The sequence below is a fragment of the Synchytrium microbalum genome (genome assembly GCF_006535985.1).
Source record: "Synchytrium microbalum strain JEL517 chromosome Unknown SmJEL517_scf0017, whole genome shotgun sequence".
Taxonomy (NCBI): domain Eukaryota; kingdom Fungi; phylum Chytridiomycota; class Chytridiomycetes; order Synchytriales; family Synchytriaceae; genus Synchytrium; species Synchytrium microbalum.
Window position 1 is genome coordinate 140,011 of NW_022158366.1, and position 16,707 is coordinate 156,717.

Here is a 16,707-nt window from a genome sequence, read left to right on the forward strand (position 1 = left end):
AACGATATGAATCCTCCAGAATCATGTTTGACTCAAATACGAGTGTATGAAGATGGCCGAGGAGAAGACTATGCTCAACTCGAGTCAAATTACAAAGCTTCAAATAGCTCAAAACCGTAAGTCTAAGCAGCGAAAAAGCCCCAAGACACTATTTGAATGACATCTGCAAGTTTAGGAAACCCATGGAGACAGTCATACGACTATTTGCATCAACAGCAACGCTTCCAGGACCTGAAAGGGCGCGTCATTTAGCTCTTGGCGTATTGGCGCACCTCACATCTCTAGTCTCGATTCGCTCTGATGATATACCGTATGAGGGAGATCAACGAGCCGAGTATCTTTCTATGACAGAACAAGTGCTCGAAGTCCTGGCTCGTAACGCTAGTGTGCTGGACGGTGAAAGAGAGACGAGAATGAGAACATTGAGTGTCTCGTTATTGGCTGCTGTCGAGAAAAACTCTGGAGTTTCGTTGGGAGGATTGCCTTCTTCTGCACAGGCGTACCAGAGGCCTGGATCTGTGTCTTCAATGAAAACTGTTGTTGATCGGGCAGAGACGCCATTGCTGGCTGTTGTTGGAGAGATGGAACGTTGGAAAGGAATGGTATATGACAGATCTCTAAAGAACAGATTTTTCGCGTCTCGGAATCATGGTTAACCAACAGTTCCGTCTTTAGTATTCCGACTCTCAGCAATCTCTGGATCAACTGAAAAAAGAAATGGACTTTTTGAAGCGATCTATGACGAGAATTGCTCCTTCCTCTGGAGTTTTGGGCTCTGGTGCAGAACAAGTACCAAATCTCGCTGCAGCATTTGGAGAAAATATATTTGGTAGTGTTCGTGGTGCCTACCAATATAATCCAAATGCGGCCCCGCTACCGAGTAGACCTGGTATAGCCAGCATTTTCAAGAACGAGGCTGAAGAATTGAGAGCGCTACTAGAAGCTTCTGACAAGCTCAAGAATGAGGCACTTGAGCGTGCTAGAATTGCTGAGGAGAGACTCTCTGGGAATCTTTCCGTGTCTGGTGATGCTGTTGATTCCAGTGCTCCAATTCCACCACCGCCTCCTTCTATGCTTTCAGCAGAAGGCGAAGATGCTCCTCCTCCTCCGCCACCTCCACCACCATTTGGAGGCCTAGTTCCATTAGCTCCACCACCTCCTGGTGCTCTGTCAGATCCGAATAGTGGGTGGGCGACTATAGCGCCTGCACCAGTTGGGCTGCCTAGTCTCAAGCCATACAAGTCGACAGTTCCTCTCAAGGTGGTTATCTGCCATAGTTTTCTTTCAATTTAAAGAAAGTCTAACTGGGACTGATTGATAGGGTGTTCTGTGGACCAAAGTACCCGTCCGGCAAGTCAATCAAACCGTATGGAAGGAAGTCGTGTCTGATGCGTATGGAAGTGGTAAAGACGCTCGCAATTCGGCACAGCTGTTTGGTGTTCCTATGACTGGGCTGGAGGAGTTATTTGGCAAATATGACGGTAAAGCATGTGACATTGTTTTTGACGAGCAATCACGATCCTAACGAATGATTCCTTTTCGCAGACAACTCTGATCGCTCAGGAACATCGACTACTTCTAGTGTGAGAGGAAGTGTCGGTAACAGAAAGGCTCCTACTATATTGTTAGAACTCGGAAGAGCTAATAACATGGGTTAGCTATCCTTCCAATTTAGCCATTCTTTGCTCGTTTGTGACATTTGATCTTTTTTTGCTTCGATAGCAATCATGTTGACACGAATGAAACTTCCAGTTCGTGAAATAAGTGATGCCGTACTATCATTCGACGACAACATGTTGAGCGTCGAGAATCTCCGAGCCATGCTAGTATTAACACCAACTCAGGAAGAAGGAGATCTAGTTAAAGAATATCAAGGAGATTTTGCTACAGTTGGTATCGCCGAACGATATGTGAAGGAGATGGTTGTGATTCCGAGATTGAAGACTCGGTTGCGTAAGTTTGTCAAAAGCGTTTTATGAAGCCACTGCAAGTAAATCTTTTTGACTTTGTGTAGAATGTATGCTCTTCAGACGGTGTCTGGATAGTGAGATGGCTGATATTGTGCCGGTATGTTGCAATCCGTCTTTTATACAAGTGCCTGCTTTTTTTGCGGCTGATCAGAGTTTTCTCAGGACATCATGGCGGTTCGATCTGCAGTTCGTGAAGTTATGAGCTCGCAACCCTTTAGGAGGGTTCTTCAAACAGTCTTGTTATTGGGAAATGCTTTGAATGGATCGAGTTTCAGGGGAGGTGCTTACGGGTTTAGGATTGAAAGCTTGACAAAGGTAAACTTGTTCACACTCGACATCTGAGATTATATTGCTTACAAGATCTTTCTTTAGCTTATTGAAACGAAGGCAGCTGAAGGAAACTCCATGAGGGTAGCGACTTTACTGCATTTATTAGTACGAATGTTACAAGAGAAGGATGCAGAGGCATTGAATTTCGCTGATGATATGCCTGCTGTTGTTACTGCCTCAAGAGGTGTGTCTCTGACGTTGAGTGTGTTATTAATACTCCAACTCATTGGGCTTTTTTATCGCTGTAGTCGGTTTCGCTGTACTTCTGGGATCTGTAAGATCGTTACGACATGAAATCGATTTAATCAAGTCTGAAATTCTTGAACTGAAGCGAATGGCTGTGAGGAATAGTGGAGATCAGTTCCTGAATGTCATGAATGTAAGCAGCATGTTGAAATGGAGTTTCAAAAGACATGTCATTTTGTTTGTTGGTCTGATTTTTTTCTCGTAGGCATTTGTGGTTGAGGCTGAACCAAAAATCATTGCGATTGAGGCAGAATGTGACTTGGCGGATAAGGAAGTCAAGGAGATGCTAATGTGGTTTGGAGAAGAGGCTTCTGAGACGGAGCCAGAGGATTTCTTCGGTGTTTTGAGTCAATTCAGATTGGCTGTTAAGGTACTGCTATTGTTCCTCTCAGCGCTGGTCATTACTTCGTTCTCATTTTCTGTGATATTTTAGAAAGCAATCAAGGATAACGAAGAAGCTGATAGACGAGCAGCAAAGAAGGTACGTCCCGTTCCAGTTAGAAAGTCGATTCATTGATAGGCACGTCTGACTCTTGTTTTGGCAGGCTCAACGAGTTGTTACGAAAAAGACCATCAACGATGAACCGGTCTCAGATCACCCAACAATGGTACCGCTGATTGCACCTGCAGCCGAACCATCGAACGATACAGCATCCGAAATCACCATGGGTACTCTCGACGAACCAGAAGATGCACAGATATCTTATGGTAGTGTCTCTGAAAATTCGACACTATCTCAAGTCCCACCATCACGCATGATTAGCATGTATGATTCAGCTCGACATGGCACAACAATCCGTGGATCAGCCAGTGGGAACAAGTACTCGTATGTCCAAGATCCAAACCGTGCATCGACATGGTCACGATCAACTGTTGCTACTAGTAGTATAGAATCGCTGGGAGAGCCAGTTCAACATTTATATGAGGAAGACGATGAAGAGAGGGCGGGCCTTGAGAGGTCAGAGGAGTCGCTTCCTGTTGGTGTTGCTGGAAAGGGGAGAGGTAGTTTGAGATTACAGAAGGGAGACTTGGAGGCCACCATTAAGTTGTTGAGAGAGGGAAAAGCTCTGAAGCACAGAGAGAGGAAGAGCGTGTTTACGTTACTGGAACAACCTAGTTAATTTAATGCTGAAACGCAATATTTGAATGCGGAAGCCTGAGAACCAATATTTGAACTTTTTCACGTGTAAATAATATACTGGAATCAAAAGTAGATTTTATGAGGATTCTTCTCGTTGCTTTGTCGCTCCTTTCGCGAAACGTGTTTTCTTCTGCTGAGCATATTTCCCTACACTTGAAAGAAAACGCAAGACCATAATCAATTTTTTTCGGACGGGAGAGAGTTCCATTGACTCCTCGTCTACGATATATTATATTTGGTTAGCTCGCCAGGTCTCATCTGAACTTAGGCAGCTGATTTAGATTACTTCACACTCAAAGGGTGAGTTTGGATTTTGAAGAAAAAATGGAGCTTGATTTGTGCAAGAGACTGTCAAGGATGTCTCATTGCAGCATTTATTGTATGATATTGAATCGAACAGGATGCACGGCATCGAGCTTCCTTCCTTTACATCAAGTCTCTTCTGACAAAGCTGCCAGCATTTTGCATTCACAACCATGAAAAAAAATAACCGTTCAACTTTGATAAACACGCTCCATTCTTGGATTTAACTCTATGGTATCTAGGTCTTTCAAGACGGATTGAGTGAGCCTCCATTATTTTCTCCATTAAGATTCATATTCTCTCACTTCGTATGTTGTCAAAAAAGACTAGGAAGAAATGGTTTTGTTTCTGTTTATTGCATTGATTGCAACGTGGCTGACATTATATTCAATTATAGCATATTGAATCATTATCAAATGACCACACCTCCTGCCCCGAAACTCTCTTGGGCCGACAAAGCTAAAAGCAGCATCAAACCTCAAGAACCTCCTGCGGCTAGTATAAATGCACCACAACCAACATCAGTCGCACCTGTAGCGACACCAGCACAACATAAGCAGGCAGCTGTCGTTCAACCGACTCCTCCTGTAGTTGTAGCTGCATCTTCACCAATAGTACCAGCTATAGCATCTCCGGTAGTAGTAGCTGCTCCCGTAGTAAATGCTAGACCTATATTGAGCTTTGCTGCCGCAGCTGCATCACCTCAAGCTTCTCTCACTTCAAACGGCCTTCCGTCACCAAACCCTGCTGCCATCTCACCGGACGTCATAACGCCGTCATCAAATACTGCTAGTAGTACTCCATCAAGTTCTGTGCCAACTCGTCTTACTGCTAATGCTAATGCGTCCAGCACTGGATCTGGAAGAAATATAGTATTTGGTACTCAGGGTCCAGCTGAAACCGAAGATTCGGTTGTACGTTCTCCTTCGAGGCCAGTGGCTGTATCACAACCACCACAACCAACTATGAACGGTCCACAAAGACCTGCTGTGATGCCAGGTACCCAACAAAATATAAATGTACAGCACCCTTCTCCTTCTATAGTAGCAGGAGCTCCTCAACAGCAGCAGCAACAACCATCTATAAATATGCAACCAGCTTCTGCTGCATCTATGCCATTGGCTTCACCATCACAATCTATACCCATGTCAGGCATGCCGATTCAACACCAGCAACCACAGCAGCAATCTGTTCCTCCTCAGCAGATGCAAATGCAGGGTGGTATGCAACAACAGCAACAGCAAATGCCGAATGGTATGCAATATCAACAACGACAACAACAGAGACCCATGAATCAGCAGCAAGGTGGAGGTGCATATGTAAATAATGGACGTACAAGCTATGTTCCTCGGCCGCAACCACAGGCCGTAAGTTTGTGCATTGAGATAGTACCTTCGGAAATCTTGGCGTATTATTTTTTGCTAATACATAATCTATATTTAGTACGTAGGTCAAACGATGCAACCTGTGCAAGCCGTATACCCACAACAACAACAATATATGGGCAATCAACAACAACGCCAACAAGAAATGTTTTACGCCCAACTTCAGCAGAGCCAGTATGCGATTGGGTTAGAATATCAAAAGTTTCCTCCCGATCCGTCTACATGGAATCAACAACAGCATTTTCACTACAAACAGCTGTCTGACCAGTATAATAGTAATCAAATGTTACTAAATGGCATGTATCAACCTGTCTATCAACAACAGCAGGCTAGGCCTACACAAGGAAATATGCCAATGACGCCCAATGGTGGTCAGCAACAACGATACGGTGGCCCTGCGCCACCTGTCGGAGCTCCAGCAACGACGATGACATCTCCTGCTTTGCCAATAGCTGAACCACCAAAGTCTAAAAAGATCGTCATCAAGGCTCCTACTGGAGAAGAAGTCGCTCTGAAGGATTTGAAGTCAGCTGTTGCTCAGGTAAATTTGTTAAACTCGAAGACTTCTCTTATTTTTAGAGGAGAAAAGTTTATTGAAACCTCATACAAATCATCTTTTTTTGCCTTTACATAGAAACGTGCTGCTTCTCCCGAGGTTGCAGTAGTACCTCCTGTTGTACCTGCAACTACTTTGGAACTAGCAGTCCCTTCAACTAGTGAAACTGGTCGTCGATTGTCTACAAGTGGTGGATCCAAAGCTATACCGATAGTCAATCCTAAAGAGAAGGAACGAGCCAAAACACCACAACCAGCACCAGCAACTCCTCAAACAGCGGCTGCAGTAATTGCTTATCCAGCTGCTAATGGGGAAGTGGCAGTCCCAGCAAAGGAAGTCAAGGAGGTTCGACGATCACCCTCTCCAGTAAAAAAACCGGCAGACGTCGTCAAGGCTGCTCCTAGTGCTGCAAAAGTAGAGGAGCCAGTCAAACCAGCAGTAGTACCACCACCTGCAGCTACAAAGGAAGTCACTGTACTCCCAACTCCTGTAGTAACTCCAGCAAAGGAAACAGTCAAGGAAGCTGTCAAAGAAGCAGTAGTGCCATCGACGCCAGTAGAGGATAAGGCTTCGATATCTGTAGAAGAGCCTATACAAGCTTCGAACTCTAGCGATTCGGATGGTACAAAGGTCGAATTAGAAGAAGGTGAAGTAGTAGATGATGGTAAATCCAAGCCAATAGCTGACTCTGCCACAGAGGAGGTCGATGGTCAACAATCACCTAGTCTAAGAATCAGTACATCTCGAGCACCGAAAGTCACATCTCTCTTAACCTCTTTCGATGGTGTCAAGTATCCATCTGGTGTGGAAGCTCCTAAAAAAGATGGAGAACGTATTCGATATACCATTAGCTTCTTGAGTGCTTTAGGTGCATTAGCCAAACCTATTTGGAAGCCGTCTGCATTACAAGCCTTCCATGAAGCATTTGACGAACCCAAGTCAGCTGGAAGACCATCTGCTGGTGGGTCTGCCCGTAGCTCCGCTGCAGGAGGACGTGCTGTATCACGAGTAGGATCTCAATCAGACTTAGCGAATATGGGTAGTGCTGGTGGCAGACCTTCAACCTCAGAGCAACGCTTCCAACAAGGAGCACTGTCTCGCGGTGGAGGATTTACTGGTGTCATGTCATCAGGAGTTCAACCGTCACAAGGTGCTAGAGGAGGTATGGGTGGAAGAACTGGTTCTGGTACTGGATTGAATCATTTGGCTGGTGGTAGAGACCAACAACAATCACGACAATCAGTAGGTGGTCGTGACCAAGGCCAATTTGGTCGTGGTGTCTTTGATTCTCGAGGTGGACGACAACCATCAAGAGGAGGACCACCTCCAGAACCCATAGTACCATTAAATAGATCCGACAATGCCTGGGTACCTCATAATCTTCCAGTACCAGGCGCAAAACGTCCAGGAGAAGCCGACGTAGATCCAGAACTCGCCAAGATCTTACGAAAGGTCAAATCCTTGTTAAATAAATTGACATTGGAGAGATTCGACTCTTTGGCTATACAAGTCAGAGATGTCGGTATAACTAATCGTGATATCTTGGAAGGTGTCATTGAACTTATCTTTGACAAGGCCTTAGACGAGCCAAACTTTGGTGCCATGTATGCCCAATTATGTAATAAGCTGCATCAAGAGCTACCTGAAAGACAGCCATGGATGTCGAACGATCCTCGCAACAGTGAATTTAGAAGAGCACTCTTGAACAAGTGCCAACGTGAATTCCAGTCCGGAAAGAGTTGGGCCAAGGATGAGGATCAAGCTCGTGAGATGAGAAAGAAGGTTGATGTAAGTTTTGCAGTTCATTTATTAGCTATCTGACATTCCTTGTGAAGATTACAGTCTTTGAGTACATCAACGAATTGCAATCCGCTTTCAAACCCACTCACTCTCTTTTTCTCTTTAGACGATGACTGCCGAAGAAAAAGAAGAGTTTGCTGAGGCTCAATACCAACGAGACAAGCTCAAGCGTCGTACGCTAGGCAATATTAGATTCGTTGGAGAGCTCTTCAAACAATCTCTTATTACAGAAAAGATCATGCACGAATGTATACAGCAACTACTACGAAACCATAGTGATCCCGAAGAAGAAGAAACTGAATCCCTCTGTAAACTTATTGCCACCATTGGTCAACAGCTCGATCGTCCAGTTGCCAAGCAATTCATGGACACGTACTTTACCCAACTCAAAAAACTAGTGAATGACAACCGTCTTTCATCACGTATACGGTTTATGGTGCAAGATATTATAGATATGCGTAAGGCTGGATGGCAGGCTAGACAGCAGTCTACAGGTCCAAAGACCTTGGCTGAGATTCGTGAAGATGCCAAGAGGAAGGAAGAAGAAGCTGAGCAAGAACGTATACGCAACCAATCTAGAGGTGGCGGAGGCGGACGACAAGGCTCTGGTAGCAGAAACATGCCTTCCATGTCAGACCAAATGGGTCGTTCATCTCGTGGTGGTGGTGTACCACCTACTACAGATGGATGGACTAATATACAGCGTGGTGGTTCATCTGCCAAGGCTGAAAAAATGGATCATTCACAATTTGGTCGTGTACAGTCAGCAATCAAAAAGGATTCAGATCCATCTACTATGAGATTAGGTCCTGGTACTGGTATGGGTACTGGAGCTAAAGGATGGGCCATGACGCCAAAGACAGATTCTGGAACAGCTATGGCTCGAACTGCTTCTACTAGCAGTCAATCGTCTGTAACTGCTGCTCCTTCTGCTGTCTTACCAACGAAAGCTGTTGCTGGTGTGGAAGCTAACGCCAACATGTTTGGATTGTTGGCAGCCGATGGTGACCGACGTAAATCAGTAGATGATGGTGAACATCCTGTAATAGACACGGACGTTGCTGACAAGAAGGTCACGTTTGAAGAGAAGCCTCCACTGTCAGCGGAACCAGTCAAACTCACCGAAAAAGTAGCTACCAGGAAGATTGATGCCATGATTGAAGAATTCTTTGCCAATTATGATAATATTGAAGCTGGCAAGGACTTTATAGAGTTGGGTGAAGAGTGGCATGCTCGAGCACTCTCAGCTATATTGGATAAAGCAACGGATAAGAAGAGACCGGATTACATAAAGACTGCTGATTTATTCTGTTATCTCTATGAGAATACTATTGTCTCAGCTGATACATTCGTGACATGGTAAGTAGTTCATTTACTTCAGCCAAATATTTCTCTCTCTGAACTTCCATTTGCTTTTCAATTAGTCTTACGCAATATGTGGAATTCATTGAAGACATAAGTGTTGATGTACCTGGTGTATTTGGAAATCTTGCCGTCATTCTCTCGAGGCTGCTTGACTTGGGTGTCATTCAGTTGACGCAATTCACAGATATCTGCTCATCTATAGTCAATGCTACTGCCTTGTCGCTTCCAGCACCTAAACTATTGGCTGAGACACTATATGAATTCAGAAGAGAGTATGGTGGTGACCGTCTTGTTGCCTCGATTGGTGACAGTGGGTTTAATGTACGAGAGTTGTTCCCACCAACAAGGCGGAATGATGATTCTATAGCTGAATTTTTGGACAATAAGTTGGAGGATAAAAAGTTGTTTGAGTTGGAGCCATCACTTAAGGTGTCAAGAGGTCTAAGGCCCATGTTGGGTAGAGATGATGTCACCAAAATAACAGCTTTTCTTGATGTGAGTGTCTTGTGTTTGCAGTCGCAAAAGAAATCGACGCTAATGACGCTAATATTCTGTCAATACTTTTAGTCAACTTCCACCGATGTTGGTGGATTTAGCCATCAGTATATACATGTCATCACCAAAACTCTATGTCGATACGTTGCATCATTGACCATATTCGCCAATGGATCTAAAACACCAGTTGAAATGAGTGTGGACCTGTTTACAAAGATTGACGGTCTGGTGTCGACGGTCGTCAAGCCAGTTTTAGAGCATGTTATAAATATGGCGGAAAAGTCTCAACAAGATGATGTGAAGGTTGAGATTCTCATGGCCACTGAAGCCTATTGCGCTGAAGTGAGCTTCCCACCAAGTAAGTTCTTACGCTGTTGAGTTTAAAGAATGGTTTTTCGCATTTCTTATGATGCTGTGATTATTTTTTGTTAATGCTCTTGAACAAATTTTCATTGTTATAGGCTTGCTGGAAAACTTGTTTAGGTTATTCCTTAAACATGATATTGTCGACGAGCCTAATTGTTTTGCATGGAAGAAAGCTGCAGCCAATAATACCGAAGGACGGCCGCCAGCGGAACAACAGAAGGTGGACAAATGGCTCTTGTCACTTCAAACATCGAATGAAGAAGATTCATGAAGAGAAAAACAACGCATAGTTTCTATTAAAAAAGTGGCCCCCTTTTGCATCAAAGTTTTGTTGAGAGTGTAGCAAAAAAATAAATCTACATAAGTGTGAACTGTTGTGTGTTGCTAGGTGTGTTGGTGATTGCTGTAATATTTGCAACTTCGTGTTTGATAATGTTGGTTCTGGTAGCCTGAAAGGAAAAACACAATCGAGATGCTTAGGTGAGAAACCCACGTATGTTGTGCCTTGTAAGTTTAGTCGCATGTAAGTATCTGATGCTTACGAGCATCAGGGTTACTGGCATCTGACAAACATTCAACCTTAATTAAATCAAAGTTTTAACACTCGGAACAGTAACCATTGGGTAAGTCATCAAGTAATTTCCCAATCTTTGCAGGTACAGAGTCACATGCCACCTTGGAACTGTGGCAATCGTCTATGGATCTAGCGCTCTCGAAAATGCTGGTGACATCGTTTACATTTTGATATCTCCTATTTATGCTCTAAGTGGTCTACTTGTGGTCTTGGCGGCAACAGCTATAAGTCCTATCTCATTCTTTGTAAATACCGTGTTTATAATGATGACTGGTGTGAGCCATTTACCTGGTAACGCAGTCGTCAAGGTCTTGGCCAAACTGGTAAGTTTGATGTCACATGCAAGGCTTACACCAATAAACTCTTAACCGATTTCATATAGTTGAAAGGAGCCGATGAGGGAACTGCAAGAGATACGACCAACCTCGGTTTTTGTAAGTTTGACAATTTGCTTGACAGCTCATGAAACGTCGAATTCATTTGAATTTCCACCTGCAAGAAGAAGAATCAATCCACCGTGCAAACTATGCTGCGTTGTTGTTGTTCAATATTTGACGTTTTGTTTTTTAAATGATGATTGCTCATTGCATCCCATTTCTCCTCTCTACAGGTAGGTACTGGCTCTACCCACAAGATTGCCAAGCTGATGAGGAATGAAGACCAAGAAGGGCCCTCTTGGTCTTCCGGGGAACAGTCCCCAGTCCCTTCGTTTCGCTCTTGTGGTCTTCTGGTATAACAGGCATCATGCCTCCACCTCGGTGCGTTGTCGTGTTTGCTTGTACTGATTACTTCCGCTTATTCACATCAGCCTCTCATCACATTTTCCAAAACTATAGACAACTCACAAGGAATTCAACCTCAGACAACGATGACAGCTGGATCGAGACCTCTGCATTGGTTGGTTATCGCCAATGTGGCGAACAAGTGACGCCGAGACCTGGCCGGTATTCACTGGCGCATCTCCCAGGTTTTGGCCACCCTAAAAGCAAGTCTTGGCTCCAAACAAGGAACAGACAGTCCTTCATCGTGCATGTTTGGTCAATTTGAACTGACACATCACTGTACACCTTGGAAAGAAGGGGATGTTGTCGAGGCAATGTGGCCATAGCCGGTCCCAAGCCCGGGTTGAGAAACACAGAGGGCCTCCACCACAAACAAGTACAACGATAATGATTCATGCTTTGCATACCACTTCAATTTCAACTCATGCTTGTATTATACATCACAAATACAATCTCATATGCATAACAACCTCGTAGTGCAGTCCTCCGTAGTCAGTTGCTTGAAGGCGCACTACTACCACCTTCCAATACTCGTCTGCTCTGCAAATACTCAGTTTGTAAATCATGAAGGTATTTACGAAGTTCAGGCTCTGACAGATTTGATGATCTGCGTGCTTGACAGAGCCTTTGTGCAAACTATGAAGATGTCCAGGAGTGAGTTCACTGATCACTGAATATGCTCAACAAATTCTCAAAACTTCGTACCTGTGTGTTGAGCATCTTCAAAGCATTCTCTTGATGCTCAACTTGATTTCGCATCCTCGCTTCTGCAGACATTTTCTCCAGCTGTCAGGAAAGGGTGCGAATCGTCAGATTAATAAACTTTTTGGGGGTTAATCTTGCACAGCGTTGATACCTTGATGGCCACAACTTCTGCTCGTTCAATAATATTATTTGGGAAACCAGAGACACTAGCCAACTGCAATCCATAATGTGCTCCTTCTTCCATAGGTCCATCTCCAATACAATATGTAAAGTGCAAACCACCTGGCTGCAAACTTGTAGTACTCATCTGAGAAGTATAATGAGCACATGCTGAAGAAGTAGTCACTTTGAGATGCAGATTGACGACATTGGGTTGCAAATCAAGGTCATGAGCCAACTCGGAAAAGTGAGTGGCAAAGAAAACGAATGCTTTGGTGTCAATCAAGTCTTCTGCGATGGCAAAAGTCATTCCCAATCCATCATACGTTGATGTTCCTCGACCCAATTCATCAATGATGATTAATGAGCGAGGAGTAGCATTTTGAAGAATGTAGGCTGCTTCTCTCATTTCAATCATGAATGAGGAAGCATTTGCCTGAGATGAAAAACGAAAAATCAGTATCGAGCAAAAAAGTGGCTCGAAAAATAGCTTATTTTTGCACCAACCTCAGAGCAATCATCATTCCCAATACGCGAGAATAGCGAATGAATAATTCGAAATGAGGCATACTCAGCTGGTACAAAACATCCAAGCTGACCAACAATATTGATTAGAGCGATTTGTCTTAAGTACGTGCTCTTCCCTGCCATATTCGGTCCTGTCACAATCTCAAACGTGCCGCCTGCGACGGCATAGACATCGTTTGGTACAAAGGAGCCAATGTTTTGAGCATCCCGGATAGGATGGCGACCAGATCGAATAGCTAAGGTTTGCGTGAATTCTGGTCGAGCTGAATCAAGGGGGATGGAATATGAGCACAATGAATTTTGAATGAGATGAACGTCACACCTACTGCAGTTGGTGATTGTGGAGTAATGAGCAAAGGACATGATCATGTCAAGCAGAGCAACACATTCTGACAGGCGATACAAATAGGCGATGTGTGCTCGAATGAAAGTGACGAGTTCAGCAATTGTTCTATGTCAAAGCCAGAAGGTGTATTACAACGAGTACGAAAAAGATTGGTCTCAATGATCTGAAGACCCCTTTTACCTATCAGACATGAGGTAGACTTCAGTCAAACTCTCATTGATCCGATCATTCATCGCCATCTAGAACATAACATGTTGTCGGCGATATTCTTCTGTTGTTGGCAAAAAACACGATGCCACACTTACAATCCTCAAGGTAGTGAATGACAAAACATTCTTCTTGTGTGAGACGTTGATGAATTCCAAAGGCAGCTCACGATCTCCGAGCAATTCCTTTGTAGTCGACAACAGAAAGCCATTCACCGATGAGGAGAAGGAAAGTTTGAGATCCAATTCGTATTTTTCTACGAGAAACACGTCAGGTTGATTCATGAAGTTCTGATGCGAGTCGGTCTCTTACGACTATATTGCGTGGTTGCTTCGTAAATGTCGTTCTACACAAGTGCAAAACATTAGTGTCACATCTATACAAGGTATACGAACTTCGTCAGGGTCACCGTTGTCTCCTTGTATGTTTGACGAGCTATAATAATACGTTGAGAATAAAAGTTGAACCCCACCACTCAAACAAACTTGAGAACATACCAACATCCAACAATCCATTGTATCCAGCCTAAAATTGTGTGAACATGTTGAGTGCTTGACGATCCTTCAAGAGCCTTCCAGTTGAACTTGCCTTTACAGCATAACATCGCTGGTTTCGAAGACCAATTGGAGTACGTTGCAAAGCAACATCTTCATTGATGACTTCATCAATACGAGTACGCATGAGTTCCAAATCATCACCAGCGATAGTCTGTCAGAGCAAAAACACGAAGTGTTATCCCAAATGTCGTTTCAGCTACCCCAAAATCTGAAGCTACTGTACCTTATATATGGACCGTATCAGTTCAGACCGACTTGATGTGAGCGCCGCTTGAAGAGGTCCAACACATTCCAAAGTATGTTTGAGAGTGATTACGTGGTTGGTGGATTGTTCGGAGTGCTTTACACTTGGCTTCTTGTTGACTTGAATGAGCTATGTGGAAACATTTAAGACGGTGAATACAGGTGCAAATAAGGGGAATCATGGCATATATACTTACACTAGTGATGAGATGATGTACGTCCGGAAATCCTTTGAGAGCTAGAACATGGGTGTTACAACACAAATATGGTTGTTGTTGTTGTGAAGCTTCAATTTACCTGATTTGACAGCAAAGAACATTTCCTGAAGCCAAAAACCAGGGTCAAATTCCGATCATTGCATGTTTGGTTGAACAGGTAATACCTGGTTGTGAATTAAATCTAAAAGCAGAGTCGTTAAGATCCGAAATCTCCAAAGACAATGAAGGATTGATACTAACCTTCCACAGAATCCAATCTTGTATTGATAGTCCTCTCGTCTACAATTTCAGAGGTGGTTAACAACCAGCCGGGATTTTGTTTGCGTAAGTGCATACTTGAAGGTGGCTGCAAGATATTCGTCCTTAATAAGCGAGCACCCATAGGCGTACATGTGTGATTAAGGACCGAGAAGAGAGAAAATCCATGATGACCAGCTGTAATGTTTGTCACAAGTTCCAGGTTTCTTGACGTGACAGCATCTAGCAATACCAGACTGAATCAGATAAGACTTGCAAGATCAACAGAAGCATCTCATTACCAATCATAACTGTCCCATCGATAGCTTGAAACTTGAATTGGATTGAATGTTGAGGGAAACCAATGCTCCGGTGTAGTTCAATGTGTCTAAGCGAGTGACTACTGAGTGTAATTCCAACAACTACCAGGTTTTTGGTGAACTTACTTGAGTAACGATGCGAGAGCTGTGAGTGCAAAGTACCTGAAGAAATAATGACCTATATCGGCTTCCAAAAAAACCGACGAGGTCAAAACATTTATACACACTTTTTCTGAATGCCGACAATCAAATTAGGTATGTCAGCTTCAAGTCCATATTCCTTGATATAGTTGAGACCTAATGGAATAAAGGATTAAACTTCTCATTCGACACGTAGTCAGGGTTACACATTCAACGTTTTCCAACCTGCACTATCTTTGAAGTATTTTCGATCCACGGGAGCGATTGAAATATCTGGGAATTCCCCTTCGATAGCTTCACATATCTTTGACTTGGGTGGTTCATTCATGGTGCTTGACATGAGTACCTACTCGATGCGAGACTCATGTTAGCCAGCAATTAGCATCACTGTTTTTGACCATATAGACAGATGGGGTACCTCCAGAGGATTGTACAAGTGCAGCTTGTGTAAAAGCTTGACATAGCTGGGAGTATCACCGAACTAGAATCATGGTGCGAAGTTGAGCATGCAAAGTCCATAACTTCATGGTCCCGAATCTTCAATTTTTATAATTACCTGATGTAGAATACATTCACTAGTCTTGATATCCATAGATGCCATGCCAATATCAGAAGCGACCCCTCTTCCTTGACTGATACAGACAATGACAGAGTTCTCTCGTGATGTCGCAGTTTTGGGTCGACTAGCACTCGTTTTGGGACGGCTAGCGCCCTCATTATTGCTTTTCGATGATGCGGTACGTCGTCCAGATGATGATTCCTTATCTATTATTACATTAATAGGTCATTATTCACGAAAAACATCAATAATATTTCAACATGGAGAAGGCATACCCGATGCAGAGACAACTGAGCTCCGACCACGTCCAGACGAGCTTTGAACACTAGGAGTTTCACGCTGCATCTCTATCTTTGGCCGATCGTGTAATAAATAGTCAGAATGTGTGGAAACGTACAGTCTTGAAATCTGCAAGCGACGCACAGCTTAAAACAACGACCGTGTTTCAACATCAGGATTATTTTTAAATTCGTAAACGTACGTGTATATTTTTCATACCTATACTACAATTCTTTGAGGGGTTCCGAATCACCGACCAAGTGCATTTCAGTCGTTGCTGTCTCCCTGGAGGCTGAGAGCTCATTCCTTTGATTCTAGTCAACTGGTATGCGCATGCACAAGACACATACTTCCATTACTTGTAAAATGAGCAATTCCTCAAGATTTTGATGCAAACCCCATAAGTGGACTTCATCAAGCTTTCTTCAGCACTTTTTGCATTTCCCAGGACTTAATGCAGCGTTTGGCCCGCTTTCGGTTCGATGGCCTCCACTTTCATTGCAGTGTTCCTTGAGCAGATTTAGAGTTTCGTTGTTGAGATTCAAATTGAGGTTCGTATAGTTCTCTTGATCCATTGAGACTATGGTGCTTGTCAGACAAGCTGTGGAGTGCAAACCCGATGTTAAAACAGATTGTCAGCCAAACTTCCACGGGTGTTTGCATTTCGATTTCTCTAATTTAACATATCGTGTTCATGAGAGTGGTTTCTCGACTCCCGAAATTTTAGGCTGGAGTTGGTCATTGTATAGTTAGATCTCGTGTGTATTTTACGATACCCAATGGGACATCCAAAACGTTCCAGAAAAGCCAAAACACAAAGCGGCATTAAGATTCAAAGTGTTGGGACGGAGTATATCGCGATTTATGTTATATCCAGCTTGTGCCGTGACACTTG

The 16,707-nt window shown here is 43.6% G+C and overlaps 2 protein-coding genes across 2 annotated transcripts; one reads left to right on the forward strand and one right to left on the reverse strand.

Annotated features, from left to right (window-relative positions):
• Window positions 1-4,406: 4,406 nt before the first annotated feature.
• SmJEL517_g03316 (uncharacterized protein) lies at window positions 4,407-10,228 on the forward strand (the record flags this gene model as incomplete). The annotated part of the gene is made up of 7 exons (XM_031169244.1): window positions 4,407-5,357; window positions 5,434-5,916; window positions 6,010-7,719; window positions 7,838-9,090; window positions 9,156-9,591; window positions 9,664-9,949; window positions 10,053-10,228. The coding sequence occupies 7 exons, from the start codon at window positions 4,407-4,409 to the stop codon at window positions 10,226-10,228; spliced, it is 5,295 nt and encodes a 1,764-aa protein (XP_031024777.1).
• Window positions 10,229-11,805: 1,577 nt separating this feature from the next.
• Window positions 11,806-15,878, reverse strand: SmJEL517_g03317 (uncharacterized protein; the record flags this gene model as incomplete). The annotated part of the gene is made up of 24 exons (XM_031169245.1): window positions 11,806-11,949; window positions 12,019-12,099; window positions 12,170-12,613; window positions 12,685-12,968; window positions 13,032-13,156; window positions 13,232-13,290; window positions 13,357-13,514; window positions 13,571-13,604; window positions 13,668-13,693; window positions 13,756-13,783; window positions 13,853-13,966; window positions 14,039-14,188; window positions 14,256-14,296; window positions 14,356-14,380; window positions 14,441-14,457; window positions 14,517-14,555; window positions 14,613-14,756; window positions 14,816-14,901; window positions 14,960-14,995; window positions 15,061-15,130; window positions 15,200-15,320; window positions 15,393-15,455; window positions 15,531-15,739; window positions 15,809-15,878. The coding sequence occupies 24 exons, from the start codon at window positions 15,876-15,878 to the stop codon at window positions 11,806-11,808; spliced, it is 2,568 nt and encodes an 855-aa protein (XP_031024778.1).
• Between the last annotated feature and the right edge of the window lie 829 nt (window positions 15,879-16,707).